The sequence below is a fragment of the Anabrus simplex genome, chromosome 5, assembly GCF_040414725.1.
Source record: "Anabrus simplex isolate iqAnaSimp1 chromosome 5, ASM4041472v1, whole genome shotgun sequence".
Classification (NCBI taxonomy): domain Eukaryota; kingdom Metazoa; phylum Arthropoda; class Insecta; order Orthoptera; family Tettigoniidae; genus Anabrus; species Anabrus simplex.
Window position 1 is genome coordinate 64,617,656 of NC_090269.1, and position 17,224 is coordinate 64,634,879.

Here is a 17,224-nt window from a genome sequence, read left to right on the forward strand (position 1 = left end):
TCACACCAAGCAAATGCTGGGGCTGTACCTTAATTAAGGCCACGGCCGATTCCTTCCCACTCCTAGCCCTTTCCTGTCCCTTCGTCGCCGTAAGACCTACCTGTGACGGTGCGACGTAAAAATACAACTAGCCAAAAAAAAAGGCTTCTCTCGCTAATAATCAAACCGGCTGCAAAATTTTGAAATGGCCGGGGTGAGTGGCTCAGACGGTTAAGGCGCTGGCCTTCGATCCTGGGTGGTATTTGAAGGTGCTCAAATACGTCAGCCTCGTGTCGGTAGATTTATTGGCATGTAAAAGAACTCCTGCGGGACTAAATTCCGGCACCTCGGCGTCTCCGAAAACCGTAAAAGTGTAGTTAGTGGGACGTAAAACAAATAACATTAATATTAAAATTAATTATAAATTTTTAAATGTGGACCTATTAAAGATCTCATGGATAGGCCGCGACACCAAGGATGAGTACTCCGCTACTGGGAAATCGCACAAAGTCCTAACCCTCACAAAATACAGAAAGGCATCCTATTTGAGTCACATCTTCTGAAATGTAGACTATGACTGATGAAACTGATCTCAGAATGCAAGATAGACTGGCAACGTGAACGACAGCAGTGAAGGTTTTATCTTGGGAGTTGAACCTCGATATGACAACCCTAATATGGAATAGCAAAGAAGGACTAATTACTTTGTGACTGCACACAGAGATGCCAGACGCAGAGGGAAAGGAAAAATTATAATAAAAAGAAGATCAGAAGAAATTCCAAGAGACAAGGCGAGAGCTAGCTGTCTCCAGTTATATCTTATTGAACTTTTTACAAATTACAATCTTTAACTCAATCTCCATCCCTTCAAATTACTTTTTAATGTTTTTTTTACACTTTGCTTTACGTCGCATCGACAGAGATAGTTATTACGGCGACGATGGGATAGGAAAGGGATAGGAGTAGGAAGGAAGTGACTGTGGCTTTAATTAAGGTACAGCCACGGCGTTTCTTTGGTGTGAAAATGGAAAACTACAAAAAACATTCTTCAGGGCTGCCGTTAGTGGGGTTCGAACCTACTATCTCCCGAATGCAAGCTGATAGCTACGTAACCCAAACCGTTCAGCCACTTTCTCGGTCCTAGTTCAGATTCCTCTCTCTTGGTCAGCTACAGTGGTGATTACAACACGACGAATTCCCCCACCGTCTGCAACCAGACATGCAACTGCCTTTCTGAACGAGATGTTTTCTAAGGATGGAACGGATGACGTGAACGAGTTTATTGGCCTCCTTGATTTCCTGATCTATTTATAATATAAGGGACGATCAAAAAGTTTCCGTTCGACGGTCGTACAGGCTCTCATCCCACTGACGCAGCAGGTTGAAGATCCCTGTGTGGTAAAACACCGTATCCTGCTACGTGAAGAAGTTCGTAACCGCTTGCTGCATATCCTCGTCCGACAGGAAGCCGTCGACCCTTCGAGGCCTTCTTGAGGGGACCGAAGGAGTAATAATCGCATGAGGAGAGATCAGGACTATAAGGCGGGTGCTCGAGTGCCCCCCGCTAGCTTGTTGTTGTCGTCCGTAATGGACGAGGTTGACCTCCCAGACCCACCGGCGTCTAGTGTCGAAACGTGACCCGCACGGAACTTGATGCACCATTCCACAACGGTTGTTTTCGACAGACATGCTGCCCCATACACAAGTCTTCAATTTCCGATGGATGTCCACCGGTGTTTATTCTTTGGCAGCCAAGAACAGAGTAACAGCACGTTGGTCCTGTTTGGACGCATTTGGTAATAACGTCGCCATAGTTCACGTGGCCGCATTTAAGGCACGCACCTCAGCACGACTAATCCCTTTTTGCTTGCAGGTCCGTGCTTACATACCCGCATCAGAGTCGCGCTATGTTGCAGCAACGACCTCAAACGGAAACGTTTTGATCATGCCTTATATATTTCTACCTTTCCTTACGACAGTACGGCAGTTTCAGTGTTCATATGATACAGTTTTAACAAATTGCGGAATAATTATATAGCATTCCTGTGGTTTGTATTATGATGCGTTTTAGATATAAGTGTGTTTCAGTTCTGTTCCTACTAGCAGAATATACCCGAAACTCAATGTCCGATTGTTGGTATTGTCACTGACTTCCGTTTGTACACATATTTAAAATGTATATTGTCATTTTTATGCCACTGTAATCCGTGTTTTAACACGTAAACGTAAAAAAGTACAATTAAAAAAGTGAAACCACTAGAGTTAGGAGGGTAATTCGTAATTTAGATGATGTAAAACATAAGAGCCTCCATGTCTCAGGCGGTAGCGCACTGGTCTCCCACCCCTGGGTTCCGTGGTTCAAGTCGCCGGCACTCCAATTGTGATTTGCGCTGGACAAAACAGAGGCGGGACAGGATTTTCTCTGGATACTCTGGTTTTCCCTGTCATCTCCCATTCTAACAACACTCTCCAGTATAATTTCATTTCATCTGTCAGTCATTAATCTGCCCCAGAGCGGTGCGACAGGCTTTTTTTCTAGTAGCTTTACACTAGGTCTAATGGTGACAATGGGATAGGAAAGACCTAGGAATTAGAAGGAAGCGACCGTGGCCTTAATTAAGGTACAGCCCCAGCATTTGCCTGGTGTGAAAATGGGAAACCACGGAAAACCATCTTCAGCGCTCCCGACAGTGGGATTCGAAACCACTATCTCCCAGATGCAAGCTCACAGCTGCGCGCCCCTAACCGCACGGCCAACTTGCCCGGTGTGACAGGCTTGGGCAGCTGGCACAATTCTTATCCTCGCCGCTAGATGAGGGCTTCATTCATTCATTCAACACCTGACCAGGTCAAATGACCGAAAACAGGATGTGGATGTTCATTTTCATGATATAAAGCATACGTTGACAGGAAGCCCCGTAAGATGAAAGAAAATTAAATTGTTCAAACGACCCAAGTCCATGTCAACAGAGCGTTGGATATCACGTTTGATGTCGATAAGTACCAAATCCCATCGGATGAATTGGTCAAAATATAACTAATCAATGCAGCTAGTGAGGAGTCATTTCCAGGGCACGTGGCCAGCAACAAGAGAACACTTCGTTAAATTTGCATTGTTGTGTGTTTCTTTCTTCCTTTCTTTCTTCCTTTCTTTCTTTCTTTCTTTCTTTCTTTCTTTCTTAATCCGTTTATCCTCCAGGGTTGGTTTTTCTCTCGGACTCAACGAGGGATACATCCTCTACCGCTTCAAGGGCAGTGTCGTGGAGCGTGAGATTTCGGGTCGGCGGATACAACTAGGGAGGAGGACTAGTATTTCTCCCAGGTGGCCTCACCTGTCACACCGAACAGGGGCTTGTGGGAGGAGGGGGAAATCGGAAGGGATAGACAAGGAAGAGGGAAGGAAGCGGCCGTGACCTTAAGTTACAGTAGGTGGGTAACTGCGGAATACCCCTTTGAGGATGGATGAGGTGGGAATCGAACACCATCTATTCAGTTGACCTCTAGATGCTGAGTGGACTCCGTTCCAGCCCTCGTACCACTTTGCAAATTTCGCGCCAGTGCCGGGCCTCCAGGGGTGGCAGCTAATTACGCTAACCACTACACCACACAGGCATACATTGTTGTGCTCGATGATTTAATTTAATTTCATATTATTTGACTAATCTGTGCCTTCACTGTAAATAACTTTTTTTTTACCGACACAGATAGGGCTTAAGGCGACGAGATAAATACCTCAATTTTGATTATAGTATACTTAAATACAGTCAAATTTTCTCTAAAGGAATGCAGTGAAATTTATGCTTTTCCAGATGGAGGTATTTAGAATTGCAGTGCCAAGGATACAAAATTCACCCTGTTTTCTTGAATATTTCTTAACCTCCGAACTTTTTGACACATAGTTTGGATAAGAATGCATTTGTTCTAGTTTAACATAAGAAAAGTGTTAAAATGAATTTGTTCTAGTTGAACATAAGAAAAGTGTTAAAATGAATTTGTTCCAGTTGAACATAAGAAAAGTGTTAAAATGAATTTGTTCTAGTTGAACATAAGAAAAGTGTTAAAATGAATTTGTTCTAGTTGAACATAAGAAAAGTGTTAAAATGAATTTGTTCTAGTTGAACATAAGAAAAGTGTTAAAATGAATTTGTTCCAGTTTAACATAAGAAAAGTGTTAAAATGAATTTGTTCTTGTTGAACATAAGGAAAGTGTTAAAATGAATTTGTTCTAGTTGAACATAAGAAAAGTGTTAAAATGAATTTGTTCTAGTTGAACATAAGAAAAGTGTTAAAATGAATTTGTTCTAGTTGAACATAAGAAAAGTGTTAAAATGAATTTGTTCTAGTTGAACATAAGAAAAGTGTTAAAATGAATTTGTTCTAGTTGAACACAAGGAAAGTGTTAAAATGAATTTCTTCTAGTTGAACATAAGGAAAGTGTTAAAATGAATTTGTTCTAGTTGAACATAAGGAAAGTGTTAAAATGAATTTGTTCTAGTTGAACATAAGGAAAGTGTTAAAATGAATTTGTTCTAGTTGAACATAAGAAAAGTGTTAAAATGAATTTGTTCTAGTTGAACATAAGAAAAGTGTTCAAATAAATTTCATGTTGTAATTTTATACTCTGAGTACATTTCCTCTCTCCTGTAAAAATTATGAACTTCTGGAAAAACATTATTCTAAGCTTAATTTTTTGATAGGGCGATCCGGCTCCATGTCTAAATGGTTAGCGTGCTGGCCTTTGGTCACAGGGATCCCGGGTTCGATTCCCGCAGGGTCGGGGATTTTAACCGTAATTGATTAATTCAGTTGGCTCGGGGCTGGGTGTATGTGTCCTCTTCATCATCATTTCATCCTCATCACGACGCACAGGTCGCCTACTGGCATCAAATCCAAAGACCTGCATCTGGCGACCCGAACTTGTCCTCGGACACTGCCGGCACTAAAGGCCATACGCCATTTCATTTCATTTGATAGGGCTAACCATTGACCCATTATTGGTGCTTTTAGAAGATGAAATATGCGCAAGTTAAGTACACACCTACGATCCGCAATCGGGCCTCGATATTGCAATAAAAATAGACCTATACAGAGTGTCACAGGAGGAATAGTCAATATTCAGGGATTTGACAGAAGCGATCATTTGAAGCAAAAATCTTCATATGGGCATGTGCCCTATTCCGAATCATTTCCGAGATAGATCATATTCAATGTACATTTGTTTTTGGGCTAGTGGTGTGCACGTTTGTGTTTTACCCACCAAACCTCTTTGACGTTTCGAAATAGGTACACATGTTCGTGGGAAAGAAAGTCGCGGTGAGCTGATATCAGTACCTCGCTGCACCATTTTTTTGCTATCTGCTTTACGTCAGCGACACAGATATGTCTTACTGCGACGATGGGGTAGGAAAGGGCTAGGAATTGGAAGGAAGGGGCCGTGGTCTTAATTAAGGTTCAGCCCCAGCATTTGCCTGGTATGAAAATGGGAAAGCACGGAAAACCCTCTTTAGGGCTGCCGACAGTGGGGCTCGAACCCACTATCTCACGATTACTGGATACTGCCCGCACTTAAGCGACTGCAGCTATCGAGCTGTTCCTGCACAGGTTGTTCAACTACACGTTCAGAAGAAAAATGGGAACTTGGAAGAATACCTGTTTCACGCAATGTGCTGGAAACTCTAGTAAATTCTCTACGATCAGGAATTCGACGTTTTGGAAAGCGCCGACGATATTCCTCGAAAGCAGCAGGAGCCATTAACATACCCCATATCTGCATAATCTTCATTACTCTAGATGTGTGGCATTTTAACCAGCGCGTGTACAAACATAGTTAACAGATGCTTCTGTCTGATACACTCTCAATCCCTTGCACTACTTCATTCACAACACACTATGGACAACTTTCCAGTATTCGGGAGATAGTAGGTTCGAACCCCACTGTTGGCAGCCCTGAATATGGTTTTCCCTGGTTTCCCATTTTCACACCAGGCAAATGCTGGGGCTGTACCTTAATTAAGGCCACGGCCGCTTCCTTCCCACTCCTAGCCCCTCCCTGTCCTATCGTCGCCATAAGACCTACCTGTGTCGGTGCGACGTAAAGCAACTAGCCAAAAAAAAAACTTTCCGCGTTCAACGGGCTGGTTTAATGGCAGAAAAATATCCCGAGCAAAGTAGTTCAAAGCAACGAGGTAGTTCGGGATAGAATAAAACCAATAACAAAAAGTAGCTCACAGCAGACGACTAGCACACTCAACAATAGTGCTGACACTTGTACCAGATATGTAGCCTAAATCCTACAAAATAGAGCAGAAATGAGCACCAGACGAGAAGAAAGAAGGCTGTATGTTCGGATCCGACAGGTGACATATGGATATTTTTTATTTGGATTTTACATCTGTTTGGCATACGCTGTGCGTAGGTCCACTCGACATGACTTAATAGCTAATAATCTGTATTAAATATAATGCAGTTGTGAAAGCTAAATATTCAATACCTTGACTAATTCTTGAACGTGAATATCCCTTAGCGAGATGTTTTGAACGGAGCACATTCATTCTTTATTGGTTAAGACCGCTGATAACATATCATACAATACAGCTAGACATTTAAAAATACCGTTTAATACTGTTGAATTGATAAACGTGTTGTTTTAAACCGAAATAAAAACCTGTAAGAATGGTAGGAATGGTTCTTTTCATCCCCGTTGTCGCGCAACCCGCTATACCGTACAGCAGCATTTACTGCATAAGCATCAGGGGCTATCATATTGGAATGAATGGGATGAATTCCGAAACATCTAGAAACAAAGTCACAAGTATATATAAAACCAGACAGTGCTGACACGCCTCAGGTTACGTTACGCTTAGGCTGAGTTATCTTACGCAATCAAACCGTATAGCCTAGTTTAGTTAGTGGAATGCGTCCTCGATCGAAGGTGTGGAATCTATTCGATTTAAGAAAAGTTGATGGTAAGACAGGGGCAACATGTAAATATTGTAAAACTAAATATCATAACGCACGATCTTATCATATGTGATCCTTGCCCTCTGTCTGTTAAACGGGAAGCTTCGGATGATGCATCGCAAGTAGAAAGGAAAGAAAAGTATCAGAAAATAATGGCCTGCAGAATGTTGAAATATTAAGGACAGCGTCTTCATCTATGCTATCACCCATTCCTTCTGGTGCTTCTCTCAGTGTACAACTTACAACAGATTCACTGCAACCCTCTTCATCCGGGCATACCATCAAGCAACTGACAGTGACAAAGACTAAGCTGATGCTATGGCTATATATGCTTCAGCAGCGCCACTATCTATGCTGAATTCGAAATGTTGGCGGGAAGCATTTCAGAAAATACGGCCTGGCTCTGAGCCTCCTAGTCAGCACCTGCTTATCAATTGCCCTTGCCTAGTTGAACTTCCACTTAAAACAATAATTACCACCTCCACCATCTGCCGAATATCATCATGCGGATGCATTTGTCAGCTCCGAAAACCGTAACAGTAGTAAAGCAAGAAACATTATTATTGAGGCATTTGTCACAAAGAAACTGGATTGTTCAACTGCTCTTGCATTGATTTCGTATGGATGGACTGATACATCAGGGAATAATGACGTTAACTTTACCGTGTCAACACCTCCGCCAATATTCTATAAAAGTATAAGACCTGGTGAGGAAAGGGAACTGCACAGTATTTATTTATTTAATTTATTGTGCTTCAGACAGGTACAAACCTGATCATGTGAAACACATATACATATAGTATTACATTAGATAAAAACAAATATTAAATTAAAATTACAATATCTCTTATGAAAGTCCTTGTAAAATAAAGTCATAAATGAAATAAAAGTACACTTTTCTTCAGTAACATAATATTACAAATATCCAGTTACATATGTACATATTATAACAAGGTACTTAAAATATTACAGTTAAAATGATTTACGAACTGCTTTGAAGCTGCATTAGTACTGTAATTATACATGATGGTAGTGATGTTATCAAAGATAATAATAATGATGATGAGGTAGATGGTATAACTGAACTAGAAACTAGAAAGATAACTAAAGTTATGAGCTTATCAGCAAAGTGGGATTTTAACTTAGAACAGAAAACAATTAAGTTATTTGTTTACATTGTTTTACTATGGATGTGTATGTAGTTGCAAATATATCTAGTCTGTACTCATTGCTATATTTATTAAATATTTTCATTGAGTTTAACACTGGTGAATTACTATGTTGTTGGGTTCTTGATCTAGAGCTGTAGAAAGTAACATGTTTCGGGCGTGTAGATGGATTAGGGATAGACAAGCTGAACAGAGAGAGCAAGTTAAAGCTACCAATAGGATAGTTAAATAATTTATCGACAAATAGCACTGCGATTACTCGTCTTTTTGCTAAGGACTTATAGCCAAGTTGTTTCATTAAGTCATCATACGACTCAAATTTAGGGTAATTATTAGTTATTTTGTACGTAAGGTATCTAAGAAATTTGTTTTGCACCATCTCAACTTTGTTTTCATATAGTTTAAAGGTGGGATTCCAAATGGTCGATGCATATTCTAGCCGACTTCTTACAAAGGAGTTGTATAAGAGCCTCGGAATTTGTGAAGTCACGTGTGCATCTCTTAATAAATCCTAATATTCTGTAAACATATGCTTGCTTCTATATAAATTAATTCAAGTTATTAGTGAATTAGGTGCGGAGAGGTTCGTAGCAGTGGTCACAGACAATGCTCCAAATATGCATGTTGCGTGGAAAATAGTAGAGGAGCAATATAAACACACATCCTGCATAGGCTGTGCAGCAAATATATTTAATCTACTAATAAAGGACATAATGTCACTGAGAATGCTGCAGGAGTGAGTCCTTGTAGCGAAGAAAGTATTAAAATTCTTTAAGGATGGCTATGTCCCCCATGCTTTATTTAAGACCAAGAGGAAAGAGGGATAGCTATGTGACAATAAGGCTTCCATTACCAACCAGTTGGACAGGTACTGTGATTTGTTTGGACAGTTTACTTAAGAATAAATAGGCTGAGTTAGAAACTATTGTATGCCCAGATGTGTAGTGCGAGAGAACACTTAAAGCTTCTATGTTAGCAAATGAAACATGCAAGCAATTTGACGAGGCATGGCGTCTCTTGCGACCAATCTCAGAAGCCATACGCAAGGTTCAAGCCGATAATGTTGTACTTTCGGATGCGCATGAATTCTGTGATCGCATTTCTAGGGAAGTAGACGCTGTACTCGTAGAGTGTAATACACTTTCTCCAGTACACAAATCTTCCATTAAAAATCAATCAATCAGTCAATACTGATCTGCATTTAGGGCAGTCGCTCAGGTGGCAGATTCCCTATCTGTTGTTTTCCTAGCCTTTTCCTAAATGATTTCAAAGAAATTGGAAATTTATTGAACGTCTCCCTTGGTAAGTTATTCCAATCCCTAACTCCCCTTCCTATAAATGAATATTTGCCCCAGTTTGTCCTCTTGAATTCCAACTTTATCTTCATATTGTGATCTTTCCTACTTTTATAAACGCCATTCAAACTTATTCGTCTACTAATGTCATTCCACGCCATCTCTCCGCTGACAGCTCGGAACATACCACTTAGTCGAGCAGCTCGTCTTCTTTCTCTCAATTCTTCCCAACCCAAACTTTGCAACATTTTTGTAACGCTACTCTTTTGTCGGAAATCACCCAGAACAAATCGAGCTGCTTCTCTTTGGATTTTTTCCAGTTCTTGAATCAGGTAATCCTGGTGAGGGTTCCATACACTGGAACCATACTCTAGTTGGGGTCTTACCAGAGACTTACATGCCCTCTCCTTTACATCCTTACTACAACCCCTAAACACCCTCATAACCATGTGCAGAGACCTGTACCCTTTATTTACAATCATATTTATCTGATTACCCCAATGAAGATCTTTCCTTATATTAACACCTAGATACTTACAATGATCCCCAAAAGGAACTTTCACCCCATCAACGCAGTAATTAAAACTGAGAGGACTTTTCCTATTTGTGAAACTCACAACCTGACTTTTAACCCCGTTTATCAACATACCATTGCCTGCTGTCCATCTCACAACATTTTCGAGGTCACGTTGCAGTTGTTCACAATCTTGTAACTTATTTATCACTCTATAGAGAATAACATCATCCGCAAAAAGCCTTACCTCTGATTCCACTCCTTTACTCATATCATTTATATATATAAGAAAACATAAAGGTCCGATTATACTGCCTTGAGGAATTCCCCTCTTAATTATTACAGGGTCAGATAAAGCTTCACCTACTCTAATTCTCTGAGATCTATTTTCTAGAAATATAGCAACCCATTCAGTCACTCTTTTGTCTAGTCCAATTGCACTCATTTTTGCCAGTAGTCTCCCATGATCCACCCTATCAAATGCTTTGGACAGGTCAATCGCGATACAGTCATTTGACTTCCAGAATCCAAGATATCTGCTATATCTGATGCTGTGAGAAGCACGAGTTTTCATGTAAAGCTATTCGTGCTGCGGAAAATATGTTGGATCCCCGTTTTAAGGGGAAAACTCTCAGCCAGGAGGAGGAAACATAGGATCTAGACTTCACCGCAACAATGAGTGAAGTATTTTAATATGACAGTGGCATTATTACGGGAAATTTGACCTCTTATAATCATTATAAAATATCAAAGCCATTTTGACAGTGCTGATATAATTATTTTATTATTATTATTGATATATACAGTCGTATCAGCACACACGTTTTTAAAACATAACCGGTTTTCGGACACTAAGGTCCATCATCAGTGTTAATATTTAAATTTAATTTCACATAAGTGTGTCGTCAAAATGAGTTAAAAATGAGTTTAAATTTGTAGCCCTGTTGACATCAACTGTAAAATGAGAAAAAAGAAACCAAGTGTTAAAATTATGAAATCAATACATGTAAACTTACAATGTTGTTGTAAAAATTATGGACATACCATGTTAAGGCTGGCTTTCCTTCGTGCTCAGGCTGTTGGTCGAGTACTAACAAGCGTTCAGCTTTAACTACGGAACCGCACTGCAAGCACATGATGTTACGTCACCTCAAGGTTACGTAGTGAGCACCTGATGTTTACGTCAACTCAAGATTGTCTGTGCACAGACTAGGGAACCAGATAAAATTTTAAATGAAACAGCTGCAAACAACATCTTGTTTACAATCTTGAGTTGACGTAAACATCAGGTGCTCACTACGTAACCTTGAGGTGACGTAACATCATGTGCTTGCAGTGCGGTTCCGTAGTTAAAGCTGAACGCTTGTTAGTACTCGACCAACAGCCTGAGCACGAAGGAAAGCCAGCCTTAACATGGTATGTCCATAATTTTTACAACAACATTGTAAGTTTACATGTATTGATTTCATAATTTTAACACTTGGTTTCTTTTTTCTCATTTTACAGTTGATGTCAACAGGGCTACAAATTTAAACTCATTTTTAACTCATTTTGACGACACACTTATGTGAAATTAAATTTAAATATTAACACTGATGATGGACCTTAGTGTCCGAAAACCGGTTATGTTTTAAAAACGTGTGTGCTGATACGACTGTATATATCAATAATAATAATAAAATTTGACCTCGTCTCGAGCAGCGAAGACGTTTTCCAACAGAATGCTTTACGTACTGCAGCAAAATATGTAGCCTATCTCCTTCTGTATGGTAGAAAATCTTATGTAATAAATAACCCCGAAGTGCACTTGCTTCTAGAATTTTGAATGTATAACCTTCCTCACCAGCAAGTGATTGTAATTGGTCAGCTCGCGGATCAATTCACATTCTACTACGAAACAGACCGTCTTCAAATACAATTGAAAAACTGGCTTTTATACAGTAGAACCTAAGGTACATGGGTGACACACAGCTCATCGAAACATTCCAGTCATCCCGTGAAGACGAATCTGAATAATGTTATAGTTAGAGACTACCACGTATTGTTTTTTTTTGTTCCGGAGATTAATTGGTGATTTTGTGCATTTGTGCTTTTTCAATGAAAATTATTTCTTTATACTTTTGCTATATGAGGTAAACGTTTGATAATGTTCTCTTATAATGAAATTTTTGTTTCTAATATTTCAAGTATGGTTTACACAGAATTTTGAGTTGCATATCGAATAATAATGTATTTCTATATTTTGGAATATAGAATATATTCAAGAAATAACATACCCATTGTAAGTTTTTTGATGTTACTTTTCTTTACGCGCATTGAAGTTTCCAATCTAAGCAATTACACCAATGTATCTGGTATTAAATTGTTTAAAATCACGGTTTTCGTATTTTACCAAATATAGTAACTGGTTTTAAACAGCGTCGCAACTCTAAATACAGCTGTAAAATGAATGGATTGAAGAGTAGCCTGTGTTCTTTTCTAGGTGGAGCATGATCCGGCGACATGGCGACGCCCGCCCCCGACGCGCAGAGCAGCGTCGAACCTTGCTCCGGCTCCGCTGTGGAGCTGCTGGAGCCGAAGCTGGACGAGGCGGATGCAGTCCAGCCCATGCCCCCGGCGCTCCCTCCCCGCCCGCCTCCGCGTCCCAGGCAGCAGACGACACAACAGCAGTTGGAGCAGGTGGAGGAGGCGGTCAGCGCTGCCCCCGAACCGCCGGGGACTCCCCGCGGTAAGTCCACAGGTAGGAACACAAGTGCATCGTAAACATAGCTTAGATCATTTCTGAATAGTGTAAGATGTGAAATCTGAACTGCACTAATTTATTTTGTTCTGATCCAGCTTGTTTATACCTGAATGTAACGAAATCGATGTAATGAACGTGGATTTTCATTGTGTTTGGCTGTCCACAATACACAACGAACCCTTCAGTAGTGTAGCTGCTTCCAGGCTGTTATAGGGTACTGGACCAAGCTACCTAGAATGTATCTGATTACGTTTCACTTACCCTCCGCAATTTTCCCACTTTTTGCCGTAGACTTACATTCTTCGACAACGGGTACACGGAAAGAAAAATTTTAAGACGTTTTTAGTGTTTGAGTAGAACGCGTATTATCACCGAGAGTATTTAACTTACGATTGTGTTTAATGTCTCAATTGACAGATAATAGAGGAGGCTACCTGTTGAAAAAATAAAATTGGAAATCTGAAATCTAGTTTTCAAGAAATAGCGCTTCAAAATCAGGTAAAATTCGTGCTAAATATGTGACGTCACACGCATATTCTGTTACAAGATGGCGCTGCGTTGACTCGCGCGCTCAGTTGGAGCGTAAACTTGACTGTATGGGTTATGTTTGTGGGGAACTTTATGTTATCTTGGGGCGTATTATCCACCCCTCCCACCCCTTCCCCACCCACGATTACTTCCCACACGCTTGAGACGTGTGACGTCACACGCATACTCTGTTATAAGATGGCGCTGCGTTGACTCTCGCGCTCAGTTGGAGCGTAGACTGTCGTTGTGAACACATCGTTCTCAGTTGTATAGAATTACAAATTTAATGGGCAAGTCTACGAAACCTTCAAAACTCTGCGGCCATTAAAATAGTGAGAGCCTCCTACCAATTTTTTCAGTTGTAAAGAATTGCATTTGGAAATGAATTTTACAGAATATTCTCAAATATGTGGGACGTAATTGGAGGTTGGATATTATACATCCCTAAACAAGATAAGAAGTCCTTACGAACAAATGCCTTATGGTCGATCATTTACGAGCTAAGCCTGTTTTTGTTATTTAGGGCCCGCATTTTTATACAGTAACCGCTTAGATTGCAAACTAATTTGGTTTGTAGGAAGTGTCGGCCACCCGCTCTTCCACAATGTAGCAAGAGTAACATAAATTATAGGGGTTTTGATGGGCCGTACCCCTATTGTTTATGCAAACCCCGTAGCATAGTCGTTGTGAAGGTAGACTATACTTGTTACTCGATTCAGGAAGTTTGCATTCCAACCTATTACTGCATAAACATCCGGGACCTAGGACTCCTTATTAGCTACAATGAGAGGAGAGTTCGTATTTAGAATTAAGTTTGGAGCTGTTACGGATAGTGCAGTACTTAGTCAGCGTGTCGAATATGGTTGCCGTCGATTATGTGCAATGGCTGGAGTGTTCGAACGTGTCCGACATTTAATGAGGTGGGGTGTCAGGCGTGCAGTCGAGCGCATGGTGGACATTTTGGGCACTTCTTGCATCAGAATGCAGTGCCCCTGCTGGTACACAACAATAGCGACAGCTATTCGACGTGGGATATGTCAGGTAAGATCATCGCCTAAACTTTCCGTACAGAGTTCGAAAGTCTGTAACTCGTAAACTTCACCATAGGGGTTATGTTTGTAGGGAACTGTATGTTACCTTGGAGAGTATTATCCACCCCTCCCACCCCTCCCACCCCTTCCCCACCCCCGATTACTTCCCACACGTTTGATAACACCTCTACACAGTCCGTCCAAAATGTTTGGAGATTGGATTACTAAAAAACAGACAAACATTTCTTTGTTTGCTAGTGGCTTTACGTCGTACCGACACAGACAGGTCTTATGGCGATGATGGGATAGGAAAGGCCTAGAAGTTGGAAGGAAGCGGCCGTGGCCTTAATTAAGGTACAGCTCCAGCATTTGCCTGGTGTGAAAATGGGAAACCACGGAAAACCATCTTCAGGGCTGCCGACAGTAGGATTCGAACCCACTATCTCCCGGATGCAAGCTCACAGCCGCTCGCCTCTAACCGCACGGCCAACTCGCTCGGTGGACAAAACCTTAATATGACGTTTTTAAAGCTGCAGGTGTTGTAACATGGTCTTCCCCTCCCCCCCCCCCCCCCACACACTTGAGTACAACGCACAGAACCTTCATAAACTATGTGAAACTGTCAGAAAAGTCCTTGTTTGGAACGTTGTTCATCCAGTGTGCCACAGTATCTTGAATGTCGGTTATGTCGTTAAAGCGGAGACCCTGATGGAGACGATTTATGGAATAAAATACTCCCATTCCCTAGTCAGGATCGCCTGAAGCTGGGGAGACAGCATTCGTTTACTGCAATTAATTAAATTCGATACATATATTACATTCCGCTCTTACAATTATTTGACTATTACTACAATAAATTTTATTATTTTGTCCTAGACCAGGGATGATGAACCTATGCCACGCGTGTCACCTGGTGACACGCGAATACGATTTCGGTGGCGCACCACACACACATATTGACGTTTTTAACGTTTTTATGTACGTCGTGTACTATAGACTATACATTTCTTGTGCATCGTATAGTCAAAGTTTTACACTTTTAAGAAATAAATACAGAAAATCTAAATTCTAGTTCCATCCGGAAGTGGATTATGGCAACATTGCAACACTGATAAGTTCGGAAGCCAAGTGAAGTAAATGTCAAATGCGGCCGGCGAGCCATTCGCTCTCCCACATCAGTCAATTAGTGAAGTTTGGCTTGTGTGTGGTTGCCAGCAGCGCATACTTAGTATTTGACTGTTTTTCCTGTAAGACAAATAGTTGCCAAGAGCTTGTCCCAGTTTCCAGATTTGTAGAAAGTATTCCACTTTATTTCAATACCTCATAAGGCACAAGTGAGTGATTTTAAGGTCAATCTTTTGAGTGGTTAGAAATTGACAGTTTACTGTACAAATGGAGTTGACTGAATTTCAAGAAAGCAGTATAAGTATGAGCGAAGAAATTCGTACATTCGTGAAAATCGAGTGTGCTGTTGTTGGTGAATACTCTCTCCAGAAGCCGGAGAACTTAATACTTGCAGTAAAACAGCCTCCCACAAATGTTTTCGGCCATGAAGAAACTTGCTACAACGCTTCTTACTTTGTTTTGATCATTGTACGCCTGTGAGCAGCTATTTTCTACAATGAACGTTGTGAAGTCAACAGTTATGGCTGGTTTAGACGTAGACAGTGTTTAGTACAGTAGTAAGTGGCAACTATTTGTCTTAGGGCCGGTATTATAATGAGGGTTTAAACTGAAGATTGAGTTAAACTGTAACTTGAGTTTAAACCGATGTTGAGTCTTATAATGGCCGGACTAAGTTAAACTGAGGTGAAGAAGAAAATATACGATCTTGGTAGCAGTGACTTGCGAGAAAGGATGACTGTCGATAATGTTTTGCAGTGACTTGCAAGAAAAGATGACTATCGATAATGTTTTGCAGTGACTTGCAAGAAAGGATGACTGTCGATAATGTTTTGCAGTGACTTGCAAGAAAAGATGACTATCGATAATGTTTTGCAGTGACTTGCAAGAAAGGATGACTGTCGATAATGTTTTGCAGTGACTTGCAAGAAAAGATGACTGTCGATAATGTTTTGCAGTGACTTGCAAGAAAAGATGACTATCGATAATGTTTTGTTTGCTTCTTTTAGGTAAAATGGCGGATAAAAGCAAAAAAAAAAAAATTTCCTAATTTTACTTGTAATGAAATAGAATTGCTTGTGCAATAATTAGTACAGAAATATTTATATAGTCCATGAAACAGTGGCCTTATGAATTCTTCCGAAATCTCCCGTTGTAATAAACATACTACTACCGGAGGCATAAAACCTCAATGCTATTAGTAGCTGACTGAGGGGTTCTACAGCGTGATTTCTGAAATAGAAGGAAGTTACTTTATTTTCTAAAATTTACACTTTTGATATTTAAACAGTTCAAAAAGTAATTTGTACATTCTTACGTTTTCGTTGCATGTTTTATTCTAGCACCAATTTGCTGAAAGAGGGTTATGACAGTCTGTTTTACAAGCCTAAACCTACTTAAAAACTATATTTAATTCCATTTTTGAAAGTGACGTCCCTTTGCTCGGAAAGCTCGTAGTGCCCGTGGTCGTTCAATAATTTGAACCACTTGTTCGTCATCGCTTAGTGTTTCTTCAAACACCTCAAAAATATCTTAGAGATCCATTCGTTCTGCAATGTTCTAAGATGATGTATTCTTAAACTTCAGTTTAAACGGTAGATGAGTGGCAGTAAAAAAATCTCTACTTAAACTTAAGATTAAGTTTTATAATACACGACTAACAGATAAACCGAAGTTTAAACTGAACCAACAGTTTAAACCTCCATTATAATACCGGCCCTTACAGTATTACAGTTATGAACCGTCTTGGTTCAGTCCTAAGTACTTCCATTATGATATTGAAGACAAAAAGTTGTGAACCTAACATAAATTACATGGCTACTAAGATTCAGTAACAAGTTTCACACTAAAGTTGAGAATAGTATTTCACTTAATGTCCTTTG

General features: G+C 40.3%; 1 protein-coding gene across 3 annotated transcripts in view; it reads left to right on the forward strand.

Moving 5' to 3' along the window:
- LOC136874391 (protein bunched, class 2/F/G isoform) overlaps positions 1–17,224 on the forward strand; it is a 565,875-nt gene that overhangs the window by 275,829 nt on the left and 272,822 nt on the right. For 2 of the 3 annotated variants that reach the window (XM_067148028.2, XM_067148031.2), the window contains exon 2: positions 12,400–12,657. In XM_067148028.2, the coding sequence (XP_067004129.2) occupies positions 12,420–12,657 (238 nt within the window). In that variant the 5' untranslated portion in view covers positions 12,400–12,419. The remainder of the gene's footprint in view (positions 1–12,399; positions 12,658–17,224) is intronic. The other variant, XM_067148029.2, reaches the window with a different exon arrangement.